The sequence below is a fragment of the Acanthochromis polyacanthus genome, chromosome 9 (genome assembly GCF_021347895.1).
Source record: "Acanthochromis polyacanthus isolate Apoly-LR-REF ecotype Palm Island chromosome 9, KAUST_Apoly_ChrSc, whole genome shotgun sequence".
NCBI lineage: Eukaryota > Metazoa > Chordata > Actinopteri > Pomacentridae > Acanthochromis > Acanthochromis polyacanthus.
Window position 1 is genome coordinate 17840755 of NC_067121.1, and position 27851 is coordinate 17868605.

General features: G+C 39.6%; 1 protein-coding gene across 5 annotated transcripts in view; it reads left to right on the top strand.

The window, feature by feature from the left end:
- The window catches only part of si:ch211-207d6.2 (sickle tail protein), a 122399-nt gene that overhangs the window by 35284 nt on the left and 59264 nt on the right, over nt 1-27851 (top strand). For all 5 annotated transcript variants that reach the window (XM_051953285.1, XM_022209750.2, XM_022209751.2 and 2 more), the window contains exons 2-3: nt 7569-7768; nt 25390-25588. In XM_051953285.1, the coding sequence (XP_051809245.1) occupies nt 7569-7768; nt 25390-25588 (399 nt within the window). The remainder of the gene's footprint in view (nt 1-7568; nt 7769-25389; nt 25589-27851) is intronic.

The following is a 27851-nucleotide window of genomic DNA, read 5'->3' on the forward strand; positions in this document are numbered from 1 at the left end:
ATCCTGCAATGATCCAACACAACAGCAAAAACTTACATAAACTTGAAGAGACCATAAATATCATGAAAGCCTTTAGTTTCCAGTGCCTCCTATAATTCTTAAATATCTATGATGGAAACATTGAAATGTTTGTCCTTTGTCACAAAAACAATCATGCATAGATTCATTGTAAGTCTCCTGGAAATATGGCAAAATCTGCTGGGTCAAAAATATACATGCAGTCCTTCAAGGTATCAGTTTAGTGACATAGAAAGCTGTGTACAAATTTTATGAGTGAAATCACCTCTTAGCTTCTTGTGAGTGATTACAGTTGACTGCAGCTGGTGACTCCCTGAGCCAATTTAAATACAGTAAGCTCCCATTTGACACACTCAGACTTAGCTACAAAGACTACAATGAGGAAGTCTAAGGAGCTCGGCACAGGTCTGAAATGTCATTGACTTGAACAAGTTAGGAAAATCACTTGGAGCCATTTCAAGGCAGCTACAGATCCCAAAACCAACTGTGCCAGCTGTTCTTTATGAATATGAAGTGCATGATACAGTTGTGTCACTGCCACGATCAGGAAGAAAACACAAACTATCACCTGCTGCTGAGGGACAATTGGTCAGGATGAGGAAGAGTCAACCAAGAATCATCAAAAAAAAGCAGGTCTGCAATGATTTGGAAGCTGCTAGAACATTGATGCCAGTGTCCACAATCATGCACGCCTTCCATTGCCGAAAGCTGAGAGGTCACCATACAAGAAGGAAGATCTTCCTGTAGGAATGGCACCTTAAGGTTTTACTGACATTTGCAGCAAATCTTAAAGGCAAAGATAAAGAAAAGGCCTTTGGAGGAAGTCGAAGCCTTTCATTCCAAGAATAGCATGCCTATTGTAAAACATCTTGGTGGTGGTATTCTGCTCTGGGTACAGCACTGACATTGCTGTCAGTGGAATTGCTGCTTTACACAAAGCAAATGGAAAAATGAAGTAGGAGGATTACTTCTATATATTCTTCAGGAAAATCTAAAATCACCAGCAGGCAGGTTGTGTCTTGCAGGCAGTTGGATGGATGTTCCAACAAGACAATGATCCAAAACATACATCAAAAATGGTAAAGAATTGGGTACATCTGGTTAGAATTAAAGTTTTAGACTGGCCACACTAAAGTTATGACTTAAATTTCATCAGGAATCTATGGACTGTTCTAAAGAAACCAGTTTGTGTCAGAAAGCCAACAAATATAGTTCAACTGTTCTTACACACTATTTCTCATGCTGCTCTACACCCCACTCTTATTCTTTTTTGAAAGAAAATTGATAAATGAATAATCAGTCAGGGGGGAATGTAAGGTAAATTTAAAAAATATATACATTCAAAGAGTACTTTTATATAAGTTTTGCATCCCCTTGCAATGTGTTGTCCTGACCTGAGTTGGTGTGTTGGTGCTGTCCAATTATAACACTGTGCCAATTTTAGGAAACATTCTGCAGATATGGAAGCAATGATGCTATATGTAATTAATGTTACAACCAGTAAAAATTCATATGCTGCAGCCAAAATCACAATGGCTACAGCCACAGTGACAGCTGTCATCTCAGGACTGCAGCCATACAGTTTGTCTTGGCAGCAGTCAGTGATAGAGCTGCTGAACCAGCTCCTCTGGTTTGAATGTTATTACAATGTGAATTCAAAAGTTTTGTTTGCTACTAAGCTGGAACCTGCACTAAAAGATGAAAGACATGCTGCTGTTGGCCAATGTTGACAGTTGATGATGATTAACCCTGAGATGAAAGCTCGGCTTTCAGTTTCAGAACAAATGACCAGATTTTGCTCAATCAGCTCGGAGTATGCTCATTCCTTAATCAACAAGTGAATACTGTTACATTTTATTCTGCTTTGTTCACTCACTCATAGTTTGTATGACTTGGATTTTTATGACTAGATGATATATAGCTGAAATCCTGTCATACACTGCTGTTCAAAAGTTTGGGGTCACCCAGACAATTTCATGTTTTCCATGAAAAGTCACACTCGTATTCATGTGCTAACATATTTGAACAAGAGTTTTGTAATCATCAATTAGCCTTTCAGAACCATTAGCCAAGACAATGTATCATTAGAACATAGGAGTGATGGTTGCTGGAAATGTTCCTCTGCACTCCTATGTAGATATTCCATTAAAAATCAGCCATTTCCATCTAGAATAGTCATTTACCACATTAACAATATCTGGACTGTATTTCTGATTCATTTAATGTTTTCTTTGATGAAAAAAGTTATTTGCTGTCATGTAACATCAAAAACTAACAGTTTAGATTTCCTATTTTCAAAATACAGGTTTTAATTACTAAGATTCATATCTCAGTGATGCTTATATGGATTATATGGCTAATCTTATTATCAGTGTTTCGTCATGACCACACACAATGAAATAAAACCTTACAGCTATCTTAAAAAGTAATTTTCCATGCAGCCAGTCACAAAGTGTCCTCATTCTGGACAGCACAGCCAGAGCTCCAGGACAGCTTTAAATGTCAAGAAGATGAAGTGAGTGTCTCTACCTACGTCTGCACACTACAAGTTAAGTTAAGAAAAAATAGATGATAGGTTTTAAATTTCCTCTGCAAAATGCTTTTCAGATTTACTATCAATATGTTTTCCATACGATAAGGTTTTCCAGATCACCATGGAATCCATGTTAATCTGTAAACCTTCTGTGAAAATACAATGTTAGCACATTTTACACATGCAAATGATAGTGCAATTTGTGTATCATAAGAATGTATTAAAAATACTTCTTGTATTGCATTTACACCAGAAGAATCAAAGCAGCAAGTTCATTTTGTGGGTCAAACTCCATCATGTGAGTGTAGCATTTCATACAATTGGCCTAACATCTTAACTGAAGGACTTGAGAACTGATGACTTTCTGGGACAGGATCTAACTGCTTGGCATCGTGTCTAAAAGGATGACATTTTCTGGTGTCTCTTGGGATCTTCATCTTTAAAAATGTCAGCACTGTATGTGGAGTTCCTCAGGGCTTAGCACTTGGTCTATCGCTCTTCACTGTCTATCCACTGTCCCTTAGCCACATAATGCTCAAACAAAATACTCTGTATGCTACTATAATATGCTGATGACTTTATCCTGTCAGGTCACCGGTTGAAAGCATCAAATACTTGAATGTCCCACAAATTATTTCAGCTTAATGAGAAGTTGTCACAAATTCTTGATGCCTCTTTTCTCTGACTTAAAGAATATATTTCAGTATATTGAGTATGAGCCTACTTGTCAGCGCTGGGTGATACAGAAGACTGTGTATATACATTACAGTTCAAGTTTGAGGTCACCCAGATAATTTCCTGTTTTCCATGAAAAGTCACACTTTTATTCGTCTGCTAACATAATTTCTAATCATCAATTAGCCTTTCAACACCATTAGCTAACACAATGTAGCATTAGAGCACAGGAGTGATGGTTGCTGGAAATGTTCCTCTGTATCCCTATGGAGATATTCCATTTAAAAATCAGCTGTTTCCAGCTAGAATAGTCATTTACTAAATTAACAATGTCTAGACTGTATTTCTGATTCACTTAATATTATCTTCATCTTCAGAAATAAGGATATTTTTTAATAGACCCCAATTTTTTGCATGGTAGTGTACATTCATTTTTTGTTGCTTGGACTGAGCCCCCCCCCACTAGTGTACCTAAAAGGACAGTGGGCAGACTTCACCTAATCTTAAATGCTGCTCTGTTCTGCTTAGTGTTAACAAGACAGATCAGATGTGGCTACATTACACCTGGCTACTGGTTAGCTTCAGAACTTACTACAATGTTTTTCCTTTGTTCCACAATATCTCTCTAACCTCTGCACTCAGCTTGAACCTATCCAGACTATGGTGTAGCCCTACGGACACACTTTGTGTTAAATTACTCATAAACTTGTCATTGTATAGATATATTAACAACTATATATGTTAATGTCTGTATGATATGATGCGATATGATAATATATCAAAACAAGAGTGGATCTGGAGCTCTACAATTATTCAGCCAAGGAACGTGACAGAGTTATATGATGATCGGTGTTGGTTTGTCTGTCTGTCTGTCTGTTAGCAACATTATTCAAAAACAGACTGATGGATTTGAATTAACGTTTCAGGAAAGGTCAGAAATGACACAAGGACCAAGTGATGCAGCTTATAGTCTGGATCCACAAATCTGTTAAAGATTTTGGTGTCATTGCAAGATACGGCATCACTGTAACTATGACTACAAGTGAACAGTACATCAGCTTTTTGCTGATGATCACATGATTGTGAGCCTACTACCAATCAACATTGTGGACTTATTGGGACTTATCCATCAGAAATGATACAAGGAACAATTGATTAAACTGTGGGGGCGCTTCCGAGTCCCGTCCATTCCCGCTGTCTGCTACATATTTAGGTCACGCAATTTGGTATCCATACATAACATACACATGCATAACACATGCTTGTACTCAGTGTAAGGTCATTTTGTTTGTGGGTGAATTTATACTAAATGGTCACATTCTATGTTGCAAGGATTTCTGATCATCTATAACTAACAAACAAATGCTCCATTTCTATAAAAAAAAATGCTGCATTTCTGACAATGCCATATGGGGAATGAACAGCCTTGGCAGAGTACTTGCACTCTGAGTGCTTGTTATGTTTGTTACATAGTTATGCATATCGAATAACAATATTATAAAGACAGATGAAACTCCAGCAAAGTAATAGCTTCACTTCTTTCTTCATCAGTCTTTACATTTTTCTTTTCAGTTAAAAAAGTTACAAAGTCTCTATCGTTACATAATTTTCGATGAACTAATCACAATAATAACTGGATAAATAAAGAAGCACAGGCATGTAAACTTATTTTTTCTGGTAGGTAACAGGATTCAGAGTGTAAACCAAAGTGAAACAGCCATCGAGCAAGAGGACACTTCACTTCCCAATTCTTCTACTCTGCTAACTTCTACAGAACAGCATTGCACATTCAGAGTGTATTTGAATTTAGAACTGAGGCAAGAGTCAACGTCCTGTGTATGGATGGTTACTTGTGCAGTGTTTCTGCACCACCGATGTGACACTTCTGCTGTGAATTCAGGGTGTCATTTTTTTTTTTTTTTTGCAGTGTTTGTGTGTATGTATGTGTGTATGCTAGAGCCTGCAGGTTTGAGATGCTGATGTGAAATGCCACACCGTTCTATTGATGGCATCAGTCACAGCAGCTGTAGTAGTGAGCTGAAAAGAAGATAAGGCATGGATTGATGACATTTAAACTGTGGTCATATTTGGTAGATTGTATGATGCCATCATCCATTTTCTGTTAATTTGTGAGAGGTATGGATGGTTTCTGTATGGGGTTGAAATAATGGACTGGACATTATTGGCCTTTATTCCTTCTTTTCGTAGTTTCTCTCCAAAAACCTAAAAGATGGTTTTGCTTTTTGTTCAGCCTACCTGAGAGACGATGGTAGAACCTTATATGTGTCAATAAATAATTATTTAGGAGGCTAGAGGAATATGAGCCCAAAATGTTGACCAGGCCTCCAAACTCCCTAGGTTCAAATTACATCCTGCATCCATGTGATGCGCTGGAACAAATCTGATCTATGGATGCAACACAAAATAACCCAAATTACTCAAAGGTTTCGCTGCCAGCATATCAGTGCAAGAAACTATAAGACACATCCTGAGGTCCCAAGTCCATGGTCTGATGGTTCAGCGTGGTTCGGTGCACAATAATGGCAGGGATTTTAATGCCATGGCTGATCAGTGTACCAACCCACCAGGTAAAATTGAAACAACCTGGGGCATGTTACATTTGTGAAAGGATTACAAGGTTTTGTACAACAGCAACATAAAGTGACATATTGCCATTTTAATAAAAAGAAAAACAACAAGAAAATGTCTGTGGAGATTCTCAGTCATCCAGAAAAATACACTACAAAAGCAGTGAAAATCTTGCTATGACATCAACAGGATCTTGTTAAAAAGAAATTAAAGTTTCTTTGTTCAACCACACAGTTCCCCATTATAGCATGAACAGAAGAAAATGTATTTCTGTCATGGCGGTGGCTGTGAAACACTGCTTCCAGGCTTGTAACAGCTTGTAAAAGAAGTGGCCACCTGACACTAATCCCTGCTGCCTTTCACTGGTTGCCAGTCAGTATTAGATTTGATTTGAAGATGTTATTGCTCCTTTCGAAAGCTTTTCATTGTACTTTATTGTGTGTATCTTAAAGCTACACTAATTAATCGGATATCCTTTAATATTGGAGCATGTAATACAAAAGGTGTTAAGTTATCACCATCTCTGCAGTCATCGTTTGATCTACGAAGCTGTAAATCCTCTTTTAGTAAAAAAGACACAAGTATTTGTCAGTGTTTGTACGTCTGTGTTACCATTAACGGAACAAACTGCTTGTGGCTGTTAACATTAAGTCACTTCACGCATGTGCAGGCAAATTTCAACTTGGATAGAATCAAATCTAATCCTCATGAGAGCACTTTTCTTCAAGCTTCTCCTACTTAGCCTACATAGACTCCCGTAATTCCCTGTTCACACTGTTTTTGTATCAGTTACAATCTCTCTCAGTCTGTATGTGGACATGCGCCATCTGTAGCTAAATAGATACTGTGTCGTATTTTTACCGTAATTCTTCCTGCAACTGTTGTTCTCATCATCTGCAGAGCTGCACATTGTTCCATTATTACAGCACTCCTGTACACACCAATACACAGTAACAACATGGACGCTGCACAGCAACTGATCTGTACGCACGAATCAACACACACGCACATGACTACCTCATGAAGTTCATCCAGAGAATGCCAAGAGTTTGCAAAGCAGTAACCAAAGCAAAGAGTGGCTGTTTTAAAGAATCTAAAATAGAAAACAAGTTTTAACTTATTTCACACTTTTTTACTACATAATTCCATATGTGTTCATTCATAGTTTTGATGCCTACCATGTAAATAGTCATGAAATAAAGAAAAACCATTAAATGACAGGATGTGTCCAAAGTGTATGTGGACATAAATATGAAAAAAAAAGCATATACAGATTTCTGCGAGGTATGTTTAATGTCCATTTTTCCATGTGTATTGTTTTATTGGACAGTATAGAAAACCAAAATGTGTTCTATATAATTGATATAAATATAAACGCAGCAGATTAATGTTGTCATTGTATACGCTGCTTCAACTGAAGTGAGTTTATAAGACACAGAGAAATTCACAGCTTCACATCATATTTAGTTTTGTCCTGTCAAACAGAAAGGATGGTGCAGTGTAAGAGGTCATCCTGTCATATGCGTTCTTCTGTCCTCTCTGCTCCTGTCTGTTCTTGTCCTGTCCTGTATCCCCTTCTCTTTCATCCCTCTGTTTTTCTCTGTGCTTACAACCTGTTTCTTCACCCTTTTCATCTCTCATCTATCTAATAAGAACCAAGAAACTCCCTCTTCTTCGGAGTTTCTGCTGTAGAAGAAGCAGCACATAAACAATACTCCTCTAAGTAAGCCCTATTTTTCCTCCTCTGTTTCAGCTCCATGCTCTCCCAGCACCTTACCTCGAAGCTATGCCCCCACTGCTGGTGCCAGTGGCAGAGACAGCCAGCTGGACAGCCTGATGATGCAGCAGTCTGATGTGGAACGGAAGAAGGAGGTGTTCCTGGACCACCTGAGGCATAAATATCCTCACCATGCTGCCATTATCATGGGACACCAGGACTGCATGAGGGACCAGGTGAGATGTACAACTTTGCATTATTTACCATTTCAGGACTAAGAGTATGTAGAGCAGGCTGTTGTTGACCTCTGTCCATTGCATATTTCTAGTAAATACAGCTCTGGGTGCACCTTTACAATCAAAAGTATAAGCCCTGCTGTAAGTGATGAAGAAAGAGACCTGTGTTTGGATCGTTTTAATTGTGGTTGAAGAAAGAAAACTTACAAGACACAGAATGGCCTCCATTATGTCAGTTTTTATATGAGGAAAAAACTGGATTTCAATTATTGGACAACCTGCTGTACCACCTGAGCCAGGGCCATTCCATGTTAAGACAGCAACTTTTGGTTAAAATTAGACAAAGACTATCTGGTTTAATATGGAAAAAAGCACAATAATTAGAAACTTTTTTTTTTTTTTTACTAAAAAATCAAATAAAAATACAGGTACAAACATGAAAAAAGAAAGAAGCATTTGTTGCAGCATAATGTAAAGTCATTAGTACTGTTACTACAGAACCTGCAGTCAGTGTTAGCCTCGATGTCATAGATGCAAACAGCTTCATTAATTAAACATAACTCATCTAGCTGTGAAAGACTGTATAAATATAGGCTTTACACTCAACCCCATTGCATTCCACTATATTTTTTATTTTATTTATTTTTTATTTTATTATATTAAATGTTTCTTATTTGTGAACCCTGGAAAAGTGTTTGTTTCAAAGCAGCTTGTTTTTATGTAGCCCTCTGGTGGACATTTCAGTACAATGACAGACAATATGTTTTCAAACATGTTCCCTCTTTTATTTGCAATACAGATATTTTAAATATCTGTATCTAGTCTTTGCATTTGAGCTGGTGTTGCTAGGGCTGCTTTAAAAAAAATAATTTTCAATCTTTGGCAATAAAGACAAGGCTTAGTTTTTGTCAAGCCCATACATACAGTACAAAAGTCATTAGTTTAGTGTCAGAAAATATTTTTTGAGTTACATGCAATAGTATTATTATTCATTTTGTGTTTTTCCACTAATATAATAGCAATAGCAGTCTTCATTTCTAGTGTGGTATTTTCCTATGGAATCTGGTGAGGTCAACTCTCAATATGAAAGCCAAAGAGCTGTCTATCAGTGAAGCAAGCCATCATTAGGCTGAAAAATCAAAACCATCAGAGAGATAGTGAAAACAGTACTTGTGGCTAAATCAACTGTTTGGTGCTTTTTAAAAACGAAAGAACACGCTGTGAGCTCAGTGGCGACAAAAACCTGGAAGACCACAGACAACAATTTAATTTCAATTCAATTCAATTCAATTTTATTTATATAGCGTCAATTACAGTCAAATTGTCTTAAGACGCTTTACAGAATCCATATGCCTGACCCCCAGAGCAAGCCCAAAGGCGACAGTGGCAAGGAAAACACCCTTTTAACAGGGAAGAAACCTCGAGCAGAACCTGGCTCTATATAGGGGGGACCCATCTGCCTGCTGGCCGGGCGGGTTGAGAGGGACAAGTGTGGTGGATGGCAGAAGAATCCTTTCCCAGCTCAAGAAAAATCCTTCACAACAGTTGGACAGATCAAGAATACTCTCCAGGAGGTAGGCATATCTGTGTCAAAGTCAACAATTAGGAGAAGACTTCACCAGAGAGAATAGAGAGGGTTTACCGCAAGTTGTAATCCATTAGTGAGCCTCAAAAACAGGAAGGCCAGATTAGAATAAACAAAAAAAAAAACATCTACAAGAGCCTGTGGAGCTGGGGAACAACATCCTTTGGACAGATGAGACAAAGATGAACTTGTACCAGAATGATGGAGAAAGAAGAGTCTGTAGAAGGGAAGGAATCATTCAAGATCCGAAGCAAACCAGCTCATCAGTGAAGCATGGTGGTGGTAGTATCATGGTGTGGGCTTGTATGACTGCCAGTGGAACTGGTTCTCTTCTACTTAGTGATGATCTGACTGCTGGCAAAAGCAGCAGGATGAATTCTGAAGTGTTTCAGCCAATATATGCTCACATCCAGCCAACTGCTTCAGAATTCATTGAACAGCGCTTCATGGTGCAGATGGACAATGATACAAAGCATACTGCGAAAGCAACCAAAGAGTTTTTTAAGGCAAAGTTGTGGAATGTTATGCAATGGCAAAGTCAGTCATCTGACCTGAATCCAATTGAGCTGTATCTGACTTGCTAAAGACAAAACTGAAGGGAAAATGCCCAAAGAACAAACAGGAAGTGAAGAGAGCAGCAGTAGAGCCTGGCAGACCATCACCAGAGACCAAACCCAGCATCTGGTGATGTCTGTGGATTCCAGATTTCAAACTGTCATTGACTGCAAAGGATTTGCAACCAAATATTAAAAGTGACAATTTGATTTATGATTAGGTTTATTTGTCCAATTACTTTAGGTTCCTTAAAAAGTTGGAGGGCACATCTAAAAGGACACCATTCACTTGATTTGGGTGTAAATACCCTCAAATTATAGCTAAAAGCCTGTACTTAAAGCACATCTTGATTGTTTCAGCTCAAATCCATTGTGGTGGTGTACAGAGCTGAAATGCTGAAAATTGTGTCAGTGTCCAAATATTTGTGGATCTGAATGTAGGTCACTCTGTTATTCCATTTATGTGCTACTATGTTCTCATACTATTGGAGCAATGTGTGTGAATGTGGTGTAGAGTCCTTCTCAGCTCTCTGCGTGTTGTTAGAAGGCTGACAGGCTGGACTGATGTGCTCGTCAGACTGGTAAAGCCAGCATTGCTGAGGTGGAGTGTGTTGAAATAGTGCACCAGCAGACAGTGACAGAGGCAGTTAAAGAGGCGGGGTTTGTCAGTGTGCACCTGATTCTGACTCAGAAAAGCATGCTGCAGATACAAACCAGCCTGTCTGGACACAGAGGAAAGCGTGAGACTGGCATTACCCACCAGAACTCTACTGTACCATCAAATTCTAGTTAGCTAGATCTTGCTAAAGGTTCCCACCCTGAGGTGAATCTCCTCACTGAGCCTCTCCACTCCAGGTAAGCTAAACATTTTCACAGACTGATTTCTGTTTGATTTCTGGAAATGCAGCAGAGCTCCAAAAGTGAGCAAGCCAACCAGCAGCTCTTTTGGTGTGCATCTCCTTCGAGAATTTTGTGTGTGTGTGTGTGTGTGTGTGTGTGTGTGTGTGTGTGTGTGTGTGTGTGTGTGTGTGTGTGTGAGTATGTGTTTACAGTCAGTCAGTGACAACAGGAGAAAACCAGAAAAGAGAGTGCAGTACTCCGCCAAGGCTGCTAGGTCGTTGTATCCTTTCCAAAGGATGAAATCTTTCAACAATTTGTGGTCGATTTGCAATTGGATCGCAATCATGTGATCGTCAGCAGGCAGCTTACGTAGCGTTCATTTGTAGTCATAGTTACAGTGACACCGTGCTACTAGAAATCTTGAACAAATCCGTGGATCCAGACTATAAGCCGCATCGTTACCATAATCTAATCACTTGCTCCTTGTGTCATTTCTGACCTTCCCTGAAAATTTCAGCGAAATCCATTTGTCTGTTTTTGAGTAATGTTGCTAACAGACAAACAGACAGACAGAGAAACCAGCACTGATCACCACATAACTCCTCCGCGTTTCCTTGACGGAGTAATAACCAGTTGGGATCTTGCTCTTTCTTTGACTGTGACACGCCTTACAGGACTTAACCCGTTCATGCATTCATTATTACAGAGTGTTTTCTAAGATTTATTATTAGTCCCATAAAACATCATATTCTATTCTTAAAGCAATTCATAGCTGTCTACAGAATGTCTCTGCATCAGTGATGTAAATTGCTTAGAGAATAGGTCGATATTTGGTGGAATCCGTATTCCCTCCGTTTCTCTGGTGTTTCTTGTACCACTTGAAGATTTGAACCTCCATGTAAATCACTGGGAAGTTTCTCTTTTATCAAATGCTGCTCCATTTTCCTCTGAAAATACTTTTGCCTATTGATCACTGGTTGATCCAGATTTCCTTTGTTTGTGATGAAGTGATTTTCTTCTGATAGCTGTAGACGTTGTTTGTACATCACTGCTGAGTGGTGACTGATGTTTCACTGTTTCTTTATCAGTTCAACCTTCCTGCAGCTTGTCTGCAGCCTAATGAGTATTTTAGCTTTAAAAAAAAAAACATGCAGTTTTTTCTAAAAGTTTTCTTGCTTTTCCACATCATGCCTTGTCTTCCAATAATGATATTGAAAACAGCAAGCTGGAAGTACTTTGATATCTTCTTCAAGCATTTTTGACCGTGTATGCATGAGTTACATTAATTTTCATGAGTCGGTGAGTTGTTATTTATCAGCTCTGGACTTGTTGTCACCTCAGAGTTTCTGATAGCAGTTCTTGACTTGTGTTATAGTGTAAACCATTTTAGTCTTGTAAGCTAATGAAGCTCTGACACTTTGCCCTAAGCTAAAGAATTATGTGGAAATAATGATTGAAATATGACATTTCTGTTTGTTTCACACAGCTGTTTTTATACAGGTGATAGAAAGCAGTTGTGGTATCTGATCTGCTACATGTATTACCTAATAAGTTAGTAGAATGGAATCTGTTTTGTTTGTTCTAGTATCTGATATGAGTTGCTTGTTATATGTAGTGTCTGCTCTGGTGTCTCTGACCACAGATGGAACCTGCATTAGATGTTTGACTAATTCTACCCATGCCATGGGAAAGTGTTCTCCTGTTTACAGAGCCCTGTTGGAGGTGTTTTTATGGGGGTTCTTCTGTCCAAAATGTTGATTTAGGGATTTTTCAGCTGCTGTAGAGAAGGGGGGTTTGTTTGGGGATGCTTGCTGCTTTCCCCATATGGTAGGCAATAAAGAACCATATGTTATGACCCCTCCAATATGTTGAAAACCTATAAAAGTGATCGCTGGCTATTGTCCAGCGGGGATTCAATTGGCCGACTCCTTCCAGGCAGGCTCTGTCTGTACTGATGCTGCTCTTTCTTTTAATTAAATACTTATAAAGAAAGTCAGTGTCACAGACATTTTCTCCTTCACCTGCACATCATGGACACCAGAGAGAGAAACAACGACACAGTCTAATAATTTTACAAAATGATCATGGTCAGCTCACATAATTGCAGTCATTTGAGCTGACCATGTATGTAATGATTGTCATGGGTCCTGTCCTGGAGACATCTGTAGCGGCAATTATCACTAATGCACACACTGAATGACTATGCTCTCATGAATGGTATTCAAAGGCAGGCCCAGTGGAGCAAAAGCATTTGGGTTGGACTTAATGTTCATTAAGTTCACTGCAAGTGTCCAAGGCCTGCATTGTAAAGGAATGATGTGAGCTCTAGATTTGATTTACTTCGGCCACTTTAAATAGAAAGTGATAAGCAGTCCAAACCAGGCTGCATCTGTGGTTAGCACGGTTACTTCACAGCTAGAAGATCCCTGGTTTGCATCCTGGCCTGGAATCTTTCTGTGTGGAGTTTGGGTTTTCTCCAGGCACTCAGTCCTAAGATATCATTCCCCCGCAACCCAAATAAGGATTAAGCGGTGTATAGATCAACCCACAATGCTTTTTTTTTGCCAATGCATGTAGAGCTTTAAAGCTCGTGTCTGGAGTTTGAATCGCAGCGTCTCCCAAAACACTGTTGGTCCCTCCCTCCCTCTGATTTCGCCCCTTTATTTGTGCACGCGCGCAGTATCTGACAGGAGTGCCCGGAGTGCTGCAGCATCTTGCCTGTTTTGCTGTTTTCCTCTCTTCTACATTTAGTACATTTAGTAAATAATAAAGGAATTACATTAGAATTCTGTATTGAGTCTAACTTGTCCTAATACCAAAATAACATGAATCTGCTAGGAAGAACGAGTAAAGTTTCAATATATGATTACACTCGTGTATCCCTCTCGATGACGTTGTTTATCAAACTTAGTGCATTTACGCGTGTATATGTGTTACATTGTTTATTTATTTCTATCTAGAGTTCAGAATTGCATGACTCCTCTGACGAAGAGTATGTCCCAGACGCCCCAACATCTTCCTCCAGAGGTCGGGCATCTAAACGAAGCCGTCAGGCGGGCTATGGAGGCCGTGGTAGGGGAGCGACGTGAGCACCCCGAGCCAAAAAACGTCCTGCAGTCTCTTGGCCTGACAAGCCGTGGGATTGGTAACTTTTCTGGAAGTTGCTGATCCCTGATGCTCTCTCAGCTCCTCCACAAGCAAAACAAATGTGTTCACGGTTGCGTAGTGCGTAGCTCGCCCACCTCTGCATGGGCTTGCTTGCTGTGCGCGTAACCGTTGATTGACAGCATGTCAAAGCTGAAGCTCGAACTTGATTGGTCGGCCGCGATCGGCGCTTTTTGGAATAACATGGGGGTCTATGAGAGGAAGGTGGAGCTCAGGAATAAATTTTCATATCGCATCATACTAACATTATATTATAGTATCGAACTAGACTAACACATTTAAGCTTTGTTAAACAATGATACATAAATTGAAAACAAACGGAAACTCCGGACACAAGCTTTAAATTACTAGTGATATGTGCTCAGTGGCTGTACATGAAATTCTGCTCTTTTAAATGAGCCTGTAATCACAGTTCATGCTAATCTATGCCCTGCTGGATTCACAAGCAGTCAGTAATCTTCATTAATTAGCTAAAATTAGAAATGCATTTAGGTAATAATTAACAAAATAGAGCCATTATTTTTTTCATTGACATTTTAAGCAAAAATGCAGAATAATTCCTATTCCATCTTTACAGTTTTGAGAAGTTGATGCTTTTGTTTGTCACACATCACAGTGAACTGAGTATGGGAAAAAAATGGGAGCTCTTGCCCGGTGCAGTCAGGATTCATAGACCAGACTACAGACAGTAAAAATAGAGACAGTTATTTCAGAAGTAATCCCACTGAAAGTGGACACACTGATGTGGATCGTTCAGAGTAACAGTAGTTCTGTTTTTGGAAAGACTTCTTGGTTAACACTGTCATCTCACAAGTAGAACTTGCTAGGTTTAAACCTCGACATGAGATCTTTTTCTGCATGGACTTTGCATGCGTGGGTTTTCTCCAGGTACTCCGTCTTCCTCTTACATCCAGAAACATGCCGAGGTTAATTGATGATTCTAAATTGTCTGTAGGTGTGTTTGTCTCTATATGTCTCCCTGTGACAGACAGGTGGCCTGTCCAGGGTGTTGGGTACGTAAACTGCGCACAGCCCCTCTCTCTGTGTAAAGATAGTATGGATCCTGCAACTATGTGAGAGAAGGAGTTTGTCATTTTATATTTAATTGGTCATTGTGACACAGTGCCTGAAAGTGGATTTCAAGAGTTGTGTATGAGTTGGTGTTGTTGATGCTACATTACTGAAGGACATTGGTCAAGGCATGATTTGGAAATCAGGAGGTGTAGGTCAGCTCTGTCAGGCCTCAGTCCAATTTAACCCCAAGTTACATTAAGCAGCATATCTGAAAGTGTCACTTTGGACTGTGGGAAAATCATATTAGGCATTCATCTGCTATTTTATTTGTTGTAGATAGATCAGTGAATCGTTAGTCTTCTGTTCTCTTCAATAAACATTAAATTGACCATTGGTCGCAGCCCTTGTGTGTTTAAAGATCATTCACATCAAACCTGTCTAAAAAGTCTAAATATTAATGTGCCCTTGTATTTTTAAGTTAAAGAACACACAGCCGTACTATGATCTTTTTCTCTGGAGGCAAGTTGTGACGAGAAAATCTGCATTACCAACTGAAGTGTAAGAGATACTGGTATTTACCAGCCAGGAAGGATCTGCCTGAGAAGTCACGATATCTTGGCAACAGAAGCTTTGATCGGTTTTCTCTTTATTTTTTCTTTGAAAATCACTCTCATGCAAGTCCCTTGACTCAGAATATCCTTTAAAAGGGGAAGAGCATGCTTTTCTTTATTTTCTGTTTTTTGTGTTGCAGTGTGAGATACTATAAAATTGGACACTCTTTATTACTAAGCCATCCACTTTGCCACTAACGCAGCCTTTCACACTCACTACTGTGAGCTCATAAATTGGTGGGGTGGAACTCCCTTCATACCCTACAGCTTTGCCACTGGTTTCATTTTGTTTACAAGTCAATTCTGGGCCTATCTGACCTCTCTTCTTCACATCACCCATAATTTACATTGCACTAGGTCTAGTGAATACATCAAGCCCCTCATCAATAATACTTCTACTATTTTTGACCGTAACTCCTTTCACTTTGCAGCGGCTAACGACTGGAACACCATAGAAAACACCCTCAAATTTTCAGCTTCGACTCCACTCACCATCTTCAAGCTTAAAATCCAACAGATTGTAGTTGACTGTTGCTCCTGCTGATAACTCTGGACTTAGACACACACTTATATACATACATTTTCAACACCTCATGCACATCTTTTTTCACTCACATGCATATGCTCCCATGCTTCTTACTTGTTTACTTTTGCTCTTTATTATGTTTATGTGTGTCTGTTTACATCTCTAGTTTACATTGTTACATTTTGCAGATGCAGACAAACAGACAGACTCAATGGTTATAATGAAAAAAGGGGTTTTATTTAAAAGAAACTCAAAAACCAATAATCAGGAACAGAACTAGGGAAGCGGGACCAGAACCAAATTAAACTAATGCAGTAGTACAAAAATGCAAAAACATAACCAAACTAAGGGGGAAGTACTCACACCGGAGGAAACAAATAATCAGGGAGGCACACAGGCAGAGGTAATCCAAGAGCAGAGTCCAAAAGGTAAGTCCATTAGAGGAAAGCAGATGAGTCCAAAAACTGATGCAGTCCAAAAGTAGAATCTTGTGAGGGACAGAGTTGTGACACATGTGGCTGAGGCAATGATCCGGCAGAGACTGAGGGGAAGAATTGAGGTGAACAGGTGAGAGAGGTGAACTGATTAGCTGCAGCTGGTGCCAATGACAGCAATTAGGCGGCTGAGTACAGGCAGACAGTGGGTGAGCGACTGGGAGAGAGACAGGAGCTGAGGCAGAATCCTAACATACATGTGTATTTATTCCTACTGGCGTCTCTTGGCCAGGTCATGTTTGCAAATGAGAACTGGTTCTCAAGCAATTTTACCTGGTAAAATAAAGGCTAAATAAATCACATTAAATCCTATGGTAAAAATGACCCCATTGAGCCCATGTGTAGACTGCTTCAGTACTAGTTTTCCAATTGGCTTATCTGCTTTTTCGATGTCTTTGATATTTCCTGAAAGGCCACGTTTTGCACTTCAGTGGACAGTTTAGGGCATTTCCTAGATTTACACAAATTAATGGGGCCATATATGGAGAAGTTTCTATATACAGCTTGTGATTGAAAAAAATAATTCACTGTTATGTCCCACAAATACAGGGTAATGGCTCAACTGAGAGTCTGCAATAGCTAGCTTAAGATAGCAAAAGATTCTTATTGCAGTTCCTTTCAAAGGTGTATGCATTTTACATGTTGTCATACTAACCCACTGAGTAATAGTAGCTGGTGGATGTCACTCATCACAACAGACATTATAGTTTTATAGTGTCTGATTGTGGTAACTGTGTTGTCTTCATTTTTTATGTTAATGTGGAGGTGATGATGTACAGTAAGTGTTGTTGTTAAGCAACTGAATGAGGAAGTCAACACTTAAAGAAATCAAAACTTGAATAAGTACTTCCACACTCCTGAATACAGATTCACAACTTTGCACAGACCTCAATAACAACTTCACACAACAGTTTTTAACAAAGCACCGGAAGCTGCCCTGAAATCCTCTACTTTAGCACAGCCTTACCATAGACTCCAGGTCTAAGGAATATGGACGTAGCAAGCAACCCTGAAAACTGAAGTCAACCATGAAGTGTCAGAACCTGCAATAGCACTTTGTGCCTCCAGGTGCTGGCTCCAAAACATACACGTTGTCACTGAAATGAACAAACGTCTATACTAACAGTCAATAGAAACTTTGAGGTAGAAATGTACGCAGAATTCTACTTGTAGGGGGGTTGTAATTATTCATTGTGGATTTACTGATGATCTAGTGCCCTGGTAGTTGAGATAATGATGAGTTTTCATTTTGTCATGATTCATTGCACATGGGTTGGTCACTTTGCAAAAGTGAACCAAATACACACCAAGCAATACTCAGTGAGTATCTGCACAATTTGAGAATGGGTTTTGAAGACCTATATAAAGGCCCAAAAAAGGCCACCATTGTTAGTCCAGGGAACAGCATCATGCCGCGTCTATCACATGAACAATGTCTCCGGGCACTGGGTATGGTGGAGGCCGGTTTGAGCTACAGTGATGTAGCCAACCCACAGTCAGAAGCCTGGTCCAAAGCATGCGCCGACGGATTGCTGCCTGCATCGAAGCAAATGGAGGCCATACTCGGTATTGACTGTTGTGACTTTGTGTTTGGCAGGTGCCGTTTTCTTAATTCTTTATTTTGAAATCATTCTTGAAACTTTAGATTTTTGTTTCTGTATGCCAATATGCTAAACAAATGATTCATGTGAAGAAAATCCAGTTTCGGGCTTCAAAATATAAATTATGTTGAAAAATATGGTCTCAAAGTTTTTAATGACTGTCAGTGTACAATTAGGCCACAGTCTGACACTGATACTGAACTAAAGAATGGTAATATAAACTCACATTCACACAAATGAACTGAGCTTCATTCACTGAACACGTATTCATCAGTGGCAGTGTTCGGTGGTGTATAATGAGCATTAGTTTCTGTCTGCTGATCATGAATGAAAAACAAGCCGAGACTGCAACACTTTAAAAACTATAATAACATTATTGATCCATTACAGCTGATCAATAGGAAACTTGGTTACAGCTAACAGTTAACTGATCCAGGACGATGACAAACCCAGTTTTGAATCACTGTCACCGTGAACACTCATTAAGCTTGAAAATGTAACCTGAGACTTACAGAACAACTTTAAAACACCATGTTAGAACAGGTTTGACCTCAAGTTTGAACCAATTTACACACAGTAGCTTCAGGTACAGTAATGTAAGTTACTCCTTTTATATGTAATATTCCAGATGTGGACAAGTGTACAAGCTGCTGTGACTTGGATAACTGTAGAGTTTACCTGGACTTGTGGACACTAACGTTGGTAGCAACAGTGTCAGTACACACAGCGGCAGCAGGGAAAGGTGACGTGCAGTGTGTCCTCAGCCTCACAGTCATTCATGCTCCTCACTGCTCTCCATGTTCATCTTCTTTTATAAATATGCTCTCTTCTCGCTCCAAAAAAATCTAACATAGTGACAAGAAAGTGTCAAACTGCTGACTTCAGTTTCTCAGTCCAGAAACCAAGAGCTGCTGTCACAGTGGCTTTGTTCATCTTTTTTATGCAGTCCATGAGCTATACTTACGTTGTATAAAAATATAAGTTTAGAATTTACACGTTCTTTAGTGTGTGAACCACAGAGGCTTAACAGTGCAGACGACCCTGCAGTGGACTGTTTGATTTTTTTGGAAAGGGGCCATGACAGCCTTTTTCACCTCTTGACCTGCTGTCACTAGACCTCATAGTTGAAACTATGACTCTTTACACCACACTCTGTATATGAGTCTGACTTTTTTTTAACAATGTCACACAGAGGGAATAAATAGTTCATCTTTTTTATGCTGATGTTTTTGGAGAGACTCTTGTGTTGTGATATTTTGATAATAATAAAACTTGATAAAGCGGCAAATATATTACACTGAAAGAGTTATTTCAAGCTTTGGGTTGATTAATTTACTCAATGGAATTGTGAATCTGACCAAACGTTTAAACGATCTAGGGAGGTTTTAGTACTTGACAGTTTTTAATGTAGTGTTTTAGACATATTTCTGAAACAGAATAGTGTCAATTTTAGCCTGACTTGAGTATGATGACTACTCTGCTACAATTCAACAGTTCTACAACTTCATTTAGCAGACGCTTTTATCCAACACGATGTACATCTGAGAGTAGATACAACACAAGCAAGGATCTAGTCAGGAGAAAACAACCTGGATAAGTACCATTAAACTCTGTGTTGTGTATACAGTAGCTGTTTACTTTGACTTTTGTTAACCACAGGCTCCTTGCTGTGTCTGTGTCTGCATGTCTGTCAACATGTGATGTGCTGCAGGTGCTCAGCATTTGGGCATTTGGCCTGTATAGTGAAACTGGGCTCAGATCAGCTGTAGATGCAGCTTAAGGATTCCTGCTGACTCTGTACTTCAATGTTTTGTAAAGCTTTTGTTTAGCAAATTGATTGTGTTTAGGCATCATAGACTGAAAAGTGAAGCCAGTGTGGCAGCACTTTGAAGTGCAATAACACCGACAGCTCCAAAAATCCCTGGCTCCACTAGTACTTTTTGTAATTTTTTGACTATAGTTTTCTGTTATATTTCAAATAAACCCAAGTTGAGTGCATTTTTCTTTTTCTTTTTTTTTAATTACTATTTTTCACAGACAGCAGGACATATTTAACTTCTGCATCACTGCAAATACAATAGTCCCATAACAGTTCAGCTCTCTGTTCTTTTACAGTATGAACACAACAAACAAACAAACAAAAAGAAAGAAAAGAAAAAAGTGCCTACAAACATATAACAATTGACATTGACCTCTGGTCATACAGAAAAGCTATATATACACAATTGCATGGACATGTTCTCTATATAGTTCAGAAAAGGCCCCCAAATCTGGTTGAAGAGTTCTTCTTTCCCCCTAACACTGAAAGTAACTCGTTCGTAAAGGGCATTTTTTGTCAGTAGCTCAGTCCATTCCTTAAATGAGCAAGACGTGGATGATTTCCAATGTCTCAGAATAATGCGACATTCTGATATAGTTGCCAAACGTACCCATAACTTGTGTCTTTTAGTTATATTGATGTTTTCTGGCAGCAGACCAAAGATACATCAATCTGGTGACATAGCGAAATCACTTTGAAGAATAGAACTTAAGAGATTCACAATCCCATTCCAGAGATCAACATTTTTTTTCACATTCATACACAGCCCGATCTCACGAGGATTTGTGAAACTGTCACGTAAGTTTTAGTTTCGGTTTCGTGTGCACCAACACGATTTCGTCATGTTTTTCGTGCCGCTCACCACGAAATGCACACCAATGTATTTTAAACGGCGGACTTTTCGTGCCACTCAGAACGTATTTCAAAAGAATGTGTATATTATATTTTTAATGTAAAACCGTGGCGAATCCAACGCTATATTTTGCATGACATCGTCCCTAAACATAATCCTAACCATAACCCTAACCATAACCTAACCATAACCTAACCATAAGCCGGTGGTACACTTACCAATTTGCATAGGAATTTCAAGAATGTCCGGCGGCCGGCGGCCGCAAACACAATCACACAAGCAGTATACGCCGATGGACAGCTTAGATCGTCATGAATCCGCCGGTATAAACCACTTTCAGATGTGATTACCACAGCGAAAAACATTTCGTGGTGAGCGGCACGAAAAACATGACGAAATCGTGTTGGTGCGCACGAAACCGAAACTAAAACTTACGTGACAGTTTCACGAATCCCCGTGAGACCGGGTTGTCATACAACATATGAATCAAAGTCCCAGTTTCTTTCTGACATTTCCAGCAAGTTGAGTGCATTTTTCTTCAACTATAGAACACCCTTCCCTAGTCTTCACAAATTTACCACCTGCCTTGTAATGAATCAAATAAGATATTTAGTTTAGTGTCATTAAAACCGGAAAGAATGAACTTTTTGTTTTTGTGTGCCTTGTTCAAGATCAAGTCATCTCAGGGAAATTTGGTCACATCAGAGATGAAGAGAATGATGTCAATGGCTTTCATGTTTGAAAAACGTGGCAAAAGTTATAAGCTTTTGCTTGCTGCAAGGACGACAAATTGTTGCAGCTGCAGGAGCATGTGTGCTGCGTCCACTGATAGATACTTTTTCGAGAACACCAAATGGTGAGGACAAGGAGACTGTAACCCAGCTGGTAAAAGTGAACATTTGAAAAAGGTTTGACATCAGATTCAAACAATGTGTGTTGATAGAATTGGCAAACTGATACAGGGTATGTTTGACACCGAGGCCTGAGCGAGCCATGTGGCTGCTAATCCATTCCTGCCTGTGCCGGCAACTGTCTGACGTAGATTGACATGCATAGGATGTGCAACTTCCTTATAGCAACAGCATAGTTTCTTGGGATATATGAACAGATGAGGCATCCAAAAACTGTGACCATTCACCGGACTGCTGTTTGGTTGGAGCACCTTGAATGCCTCTATTTGACACTATCCTTGCTGCCTTGCTGACAGAAATTGAGGACGAAGCTGCATACTGGCTTTCTGTTGGCTAGATAAATGATTTAAGAACAAAATGCCCCAGTATAAACAAGGGACCATGGATGATACTTTGTGGGTTTTTTTGCTCAGCAACCTCAAGGGCAAATAAATGTCAGTACGCTGAGGAGCAACTTAGTTATTCTTCCAAAACCCTACAGTTGCTGTTGAGTTGAATTCATGTTTGTACATGTTTCAAGTGTGCAAAAAAAACTTGAAGCACTTTGAAGTGGGTAATGGTGTCACAAGATAGGTCATGGCTTTTTACCCATCCCCCATATTTATGTGTTGTTGCAATTTTGGATATGGCTTGGAGATAATTGTGACTAATGAGTTGTTTCCAGTAGGGAGCATCACAGGGGCAGGTGGATGCACATTTTTAAAACTTGATCCATGCAGGTCTGGTTCTGTGATGAGCGAGTACTCTTGTGAGGCTAACCACAGGTTTTCATCTGGTCTGAGACTGTTGTTAATGATCCTCAGTTGAGAGGTAAGATTCTGGTCCAGAACAATCCTCTGCAAGAACTTTCCCGATGTTGCTGCTCCTTTGACTAACCTGCTTAGTCCAATGATTTCTTTTTGCCTTTTCTGGCTCATGTCAAATGCCATTTCAGAACCTTCAAGTACCTTTAGGTTAGAGCTTCTATTCCTGCTGCGAGCTCTTGATTCATCAGGGATTTTAGCAGACAGTTTCATGTTAATCTGAACAGAATCTCTGACTGGTACTTATGTTTAAGTTTAGTTACTTCCAAATGATGAACATTTAAAATGAGGATTAGGAAGGATTCAGCTTTGATAAATATGTTTGATACTGGACTCAAATAAATTATTTAACTAGTTAAAAATGAGGGGTAGTTTCTTTCAGAGCAACAATATTCGTTTTGCCTTTTAAGAATTAAGTTATCATTAGGCTATCAAGATGATTACTTTCTACTACTAAACAAGGCAGTGTTGTACTGCTGGTCTGTGACTCATGTTTAGTGACATGAGGACAAGTTCACGTGACTGCACTAAAAACCATCATCAGTCCTTCTTCTGAGACTACAGTGTGGGGCCGAAGAAATCTGGCTTGTCAACTTCCCTCAGGTCAAAGTCAAAGTAGGAACAAAATGTGTTTAACAGAAATGCACAAAATGGAGTGTGTGTTTATTTTTCATGTTTTTGTTTGCTTTTGTGATGTTAAAGTGGTGATCAATGTGCTGCTCATCATTACATCCACTTCCATTATCATGGAAGCTACTATTAGGTGCCATTTTATGGCTTAAAATGGGGACGTGAACTTAGAAGGATGCATTATTGGTGCAGAATGGGGATCCTTCAGAGGGGAAAAAAAGGCTATTTTAAACCAGTTTTTACTTTAGTATCTTCTTCCAGTCATCTACAATCCAGTATTTGTGGTCCCTGGATAATTTTAGGCATTTTTGGATGTTTGCAGGTCTCAATAATAGCTTCTTAGCAGCTATTCATCCTTTTAAGCATTCCGTTGTCTACTTATGGTCATTCTGGAGACTTTCTCAGATACTGATTAGGCAGCATAAATCTCTGCCTGAAGATCAGCAGTGGTCTTCCTTCTGTCTCTACTTCAAATCTTGTAGTCTGTGGTTGCTTGGCATATATTGGCAATGCTGTCTTCACTGACTGCATTAGCAGTTTTTGGAATGCTTCTTGTCAAAGGGATTCTTCACACATAACATTTGACACACCTTGTTTGCACAGAAAAATGCAAATCCACAGTTTTTTCTCCTGTGGTGGTATGGGACATGCATTGATCATTCACACTATTAAAATCCCCTGCCTAATTGTATAGGTTCCCCTTTTGCTGCCAAAACAGCTCTACCTGTCAGGCATCCTGTGTTGTCTAGCACTGGGCATCCAGCCCAGCGATGCTCAACTGGATTGGCACCTGAGGAGATGACAGTCAATAAGCTAGAGTGCTGCTCCAGGACAATGTACCTGTCCACTCAGCACAGACAGGTGTCAATCAGCTTGATATCTACAGACTTCTTTGAGCTAGTGCTAGCTAAAACTAACTTCAACTAGTTACGTAGAGGCTGTAACAGAACTTCATCTTGGTCTTGCTCCATCACTACTGAGCCTTAGCGCCATATCCAGACTCAATTTGCTCAGAAAAATCGTCATTCACAAACCACCACCACTGCAACTAAGTTGAGTATTCTCAGAACTGGGCCTGATTCCAGTAAGTAGTTTCTTCATATTTGAGAATTTTTACAAATGATATCCAATAATGCTCAGAAGCATAACAGATAGACATGGTGTGTCCAGAATTCTGTGAATATGTAAACCTTATTATTACAGTGTAATCACTCGGAGGTTATGGATACGAGTGCGTGTTTCCTTTGCATGTCACCTTTCACGCATCACTTCAGTAGTCGTGCGTAGATGAGAGTATGCTTACAGGACCAGGCCACATAGTGAGGCTACCAAGAGGAAATCCACATCAGACCACTCACCTCAGATAAACTCACTGCTTTACACATATACAAGTAGGAACTCACACGCACACACAACACATACATGTAGGAATGTGCGCATATATAGTGTACATCAGATGACAGTTATGTTTGATGAGCACTAGATCAATAGAGTACAAAGTGGGTGGTGAACCACAAAGAGAGAGTAGACTGAAGTGGGCTGGGCTTAATGAAGTATGCAGCTACACGCCAGGAGTGAAGCACTGAGATTAAAAGGGATAATCCACCGAAAGAGTGGTAGGCTAGTACAGCAGTCTTAGAGCAGAGCCGTCTTTCTGAACAATCTAAATCCTTGGCAAAACTTTCAGCTTCTTTTTCAATGTGGGAGGTCACCGCCTTGAGGTGATGGTTGTTGTTTTCTGGGGTGAAGAAAACAGTAGCGCACAGACAGTGTAAGGGAGGGAGAATTCTGACTGAAATGATCAGCCAATGGCAGGCTTAGATCCTCAACCTTCATCCAGTGAGTCAAACTATTGGACTTTTGATCTGTCCAGGGTGTGTGCTACCTTTCACCCTGCATTCACAACCCTGCACAGGATCAAGCAGAAATATAAAATGAATGGATGTAAAATGAAATTTGAAGCCATCATTAGTAAACACTGGCCATGTCTTGCAAAACTACTATCCGCTATGCTTTGATAATGCATGTCAGAGCAAGAACAAACCCATGAGATTGAAGAACCTGTGTACAGAATTCAGAGACAATATTGACTCTGAAGTATTTCCCTAAGAATGCATCAGTCAGTGTCCTAACTTAAATTCTACTTTTAGCAGAAATATTATTGTACCCTTGTTCTATAGAACCTCAGTGTTTTCTCTGTTTTCATTGCATCCAGGTGAGGAGTCCCCGACCTTCTGAAAGTCCTCCTTGCACAGGTGTGTCAGACTTGGTGGAAGAGCAGGACCCTCTAGCTCCAGAGACCATGTCTGATGGGGATATGCTGCCCCCATCGGCCCCCTTTACAAGGGGCTGTAAAACCAGAGCAAGTTTACCCGTTAGTCGCTCGAACAGTGAAACAAGAGAGAGATCGCCTGGTAGGTAGAAACATGCACACGTACATGTACACATGAATCACGCAGTTGGTGTAGATTGAAATACATGATTATTTTTTTTGTCAGTGAATACTTCCAGTGCAATATGGTTCTTGTTTTTTTTTCTTTGTTTTTTTTTTTTTTACTTTTTTACAAGAAACATTTTGACACAGATGTGGCTGGTCACGTTTAAGGTTTATACTGTTCCCCTTTTCAGGAAGTGATTCAATTCCAAATATCCCTACCAACTGTCATTTGGCCTTTCAACTCAAAATATTAAAATTATTATTATTATTATTATTATTATTATTATTATTATTATATTTCACTATAATCGTATGAGCCCTTGTATTAAAACAGTTTTAAACAGGCTGCTTTGCTCTGAAAACCAATGAGGAGCTGTTGATCCGCCCCCACAGGAAGATGTTGTCTCCATCTGTGACTGACAGCTTTAGCTGGGATGACTATTGGTTACTTATTTGTTACATAGCACCTGACTCTAATTTCTACTCACTTGCAAAGCCAGGAGGCTAATTAGTTGTGGGGGAGCTTACAGAATGGAAAAATTAAATGTCTTCATATCTTAATATGGTTTATTTTACACCTCCAAATTTACAACTGTAAAACACACCAAAAAAAGCTCATGGAACTGAGCCATCATTACCAAAATTCCTTTTACTTGCTTCTACTGATATGACAAGTCAAAATGCATGCTGCTACCAGAGACCTCACCATATAAATTAGCTGTCAAATGTATGTGCATTAACAGAAAACTAAACAGAACTAATACATACACACGTGGACAAAATTGTTGGTACCCCTCAGTTAAAGAAGGAAAAACCCACAATTCTCACTGAAATCACTTGAAACTCACAAAAGTAACAATAAATAAAAATTTATTGAAAATTAAATAATCAAAATCAACCATCACTTTTGAATTGTTGATTAACATAATTATTTAAAAAAACAAACTAATGAAATAGGGCTGGACAAAAATGATGGTACCCATAACTTAATATTTTGTTGCACAACCTTTTGAGGCAATCACTGCAATTAAACGATTTCTGTATTTGTCAATGAGCGTTCTGCAGCTGTCAACAGGTATTTTGGCCCACTCCTCATGAGCAAACAGCTCCAGTTGTCTCAGGTTTGATGGGTGTCTTCTCCAAATGGCATGTTTCAGCTCCTTCCACATATGTTCAATGGGATTCAGATCTGGGCTCATAGAAGGCCACTTTAGAACAGTCCAACGCTTTTCTCTCAGCCATTCTTGGGTGTTTTTGGCTGTGTGCTTTGGATCGTTGTCCTGTTGGAAGACCCATGACCTGCGACTGAGACCAAGCTTTCTGACACTAGGCAGCACATTTCTCTCCAGAATGCCTTGATAGTCTTCAGATTTCATCGTACCTTGCACACTTTCAAGACACCCTGTGCCAGATGCAGCAAAGCAGCCCCAAAACATTACTGAGCCTCCTCCATGTTTCACCGTAGGGACAGTGTTCTTTTCTTCGTATGCTTGGTTTTTGAGTCTATGAACATAGAGTTGATGTGCCTTACCAAAAAGCTCCAGTTTGGTCTCATCTGTCCAAAGGACATTCTCCCAGAAGCTTTGTGGCTTGTCAACATGCATTTTTGCAAATTCCAGTCTGGCTTTTTTATGAGTTTTTTTCAGCAGTGGTGTCCTCCTTGGTCGTCTCCCATGAAGTCCACTTTGGCTCAAACAACGACGAATGGTGCGATCTGACACTGATGTACCTTGGCCTTGGAGTTCACCTTTAATTTCTTTGGAGGTTGCTCTGGGCTCTTTGGATACAATTCCAACGATCCGTCTCTTCAATTTGTCATCAATTTTCCTCTTGCGGCCACGTCCAGGGAGGTTGGCTACTGTCCCGTGGATCTTGAACTTCTGAATAATATGAGCCACTGTTGTCACAGGAACTTCAAGCTGTTTAGAGATGGTCTTATAGCCTTTACCTTTAAGATGTTTGTCTATCATTTTTTTTCGGATGTCCTGGGACAATTCTCTCCTTCGCTTTCTGTTGTCCATGTTCAGTGTGGTACACACCTTTTCACCAAACAGCAGGGTGACTACTTGTCTCCCTTTAAATAGGCAGACTGACTGATTATGAGTTTGGAAACACCTGTGATGTCAATTAAATGACACACCTGAGTTAATCATGTCACTCTGGTCAAATAGTTTTCAATCTTTTATAGAGGTACCATCATTTTTGTCCAGGCCTGTTTCATTAGTTTGTTTTTTTAAATA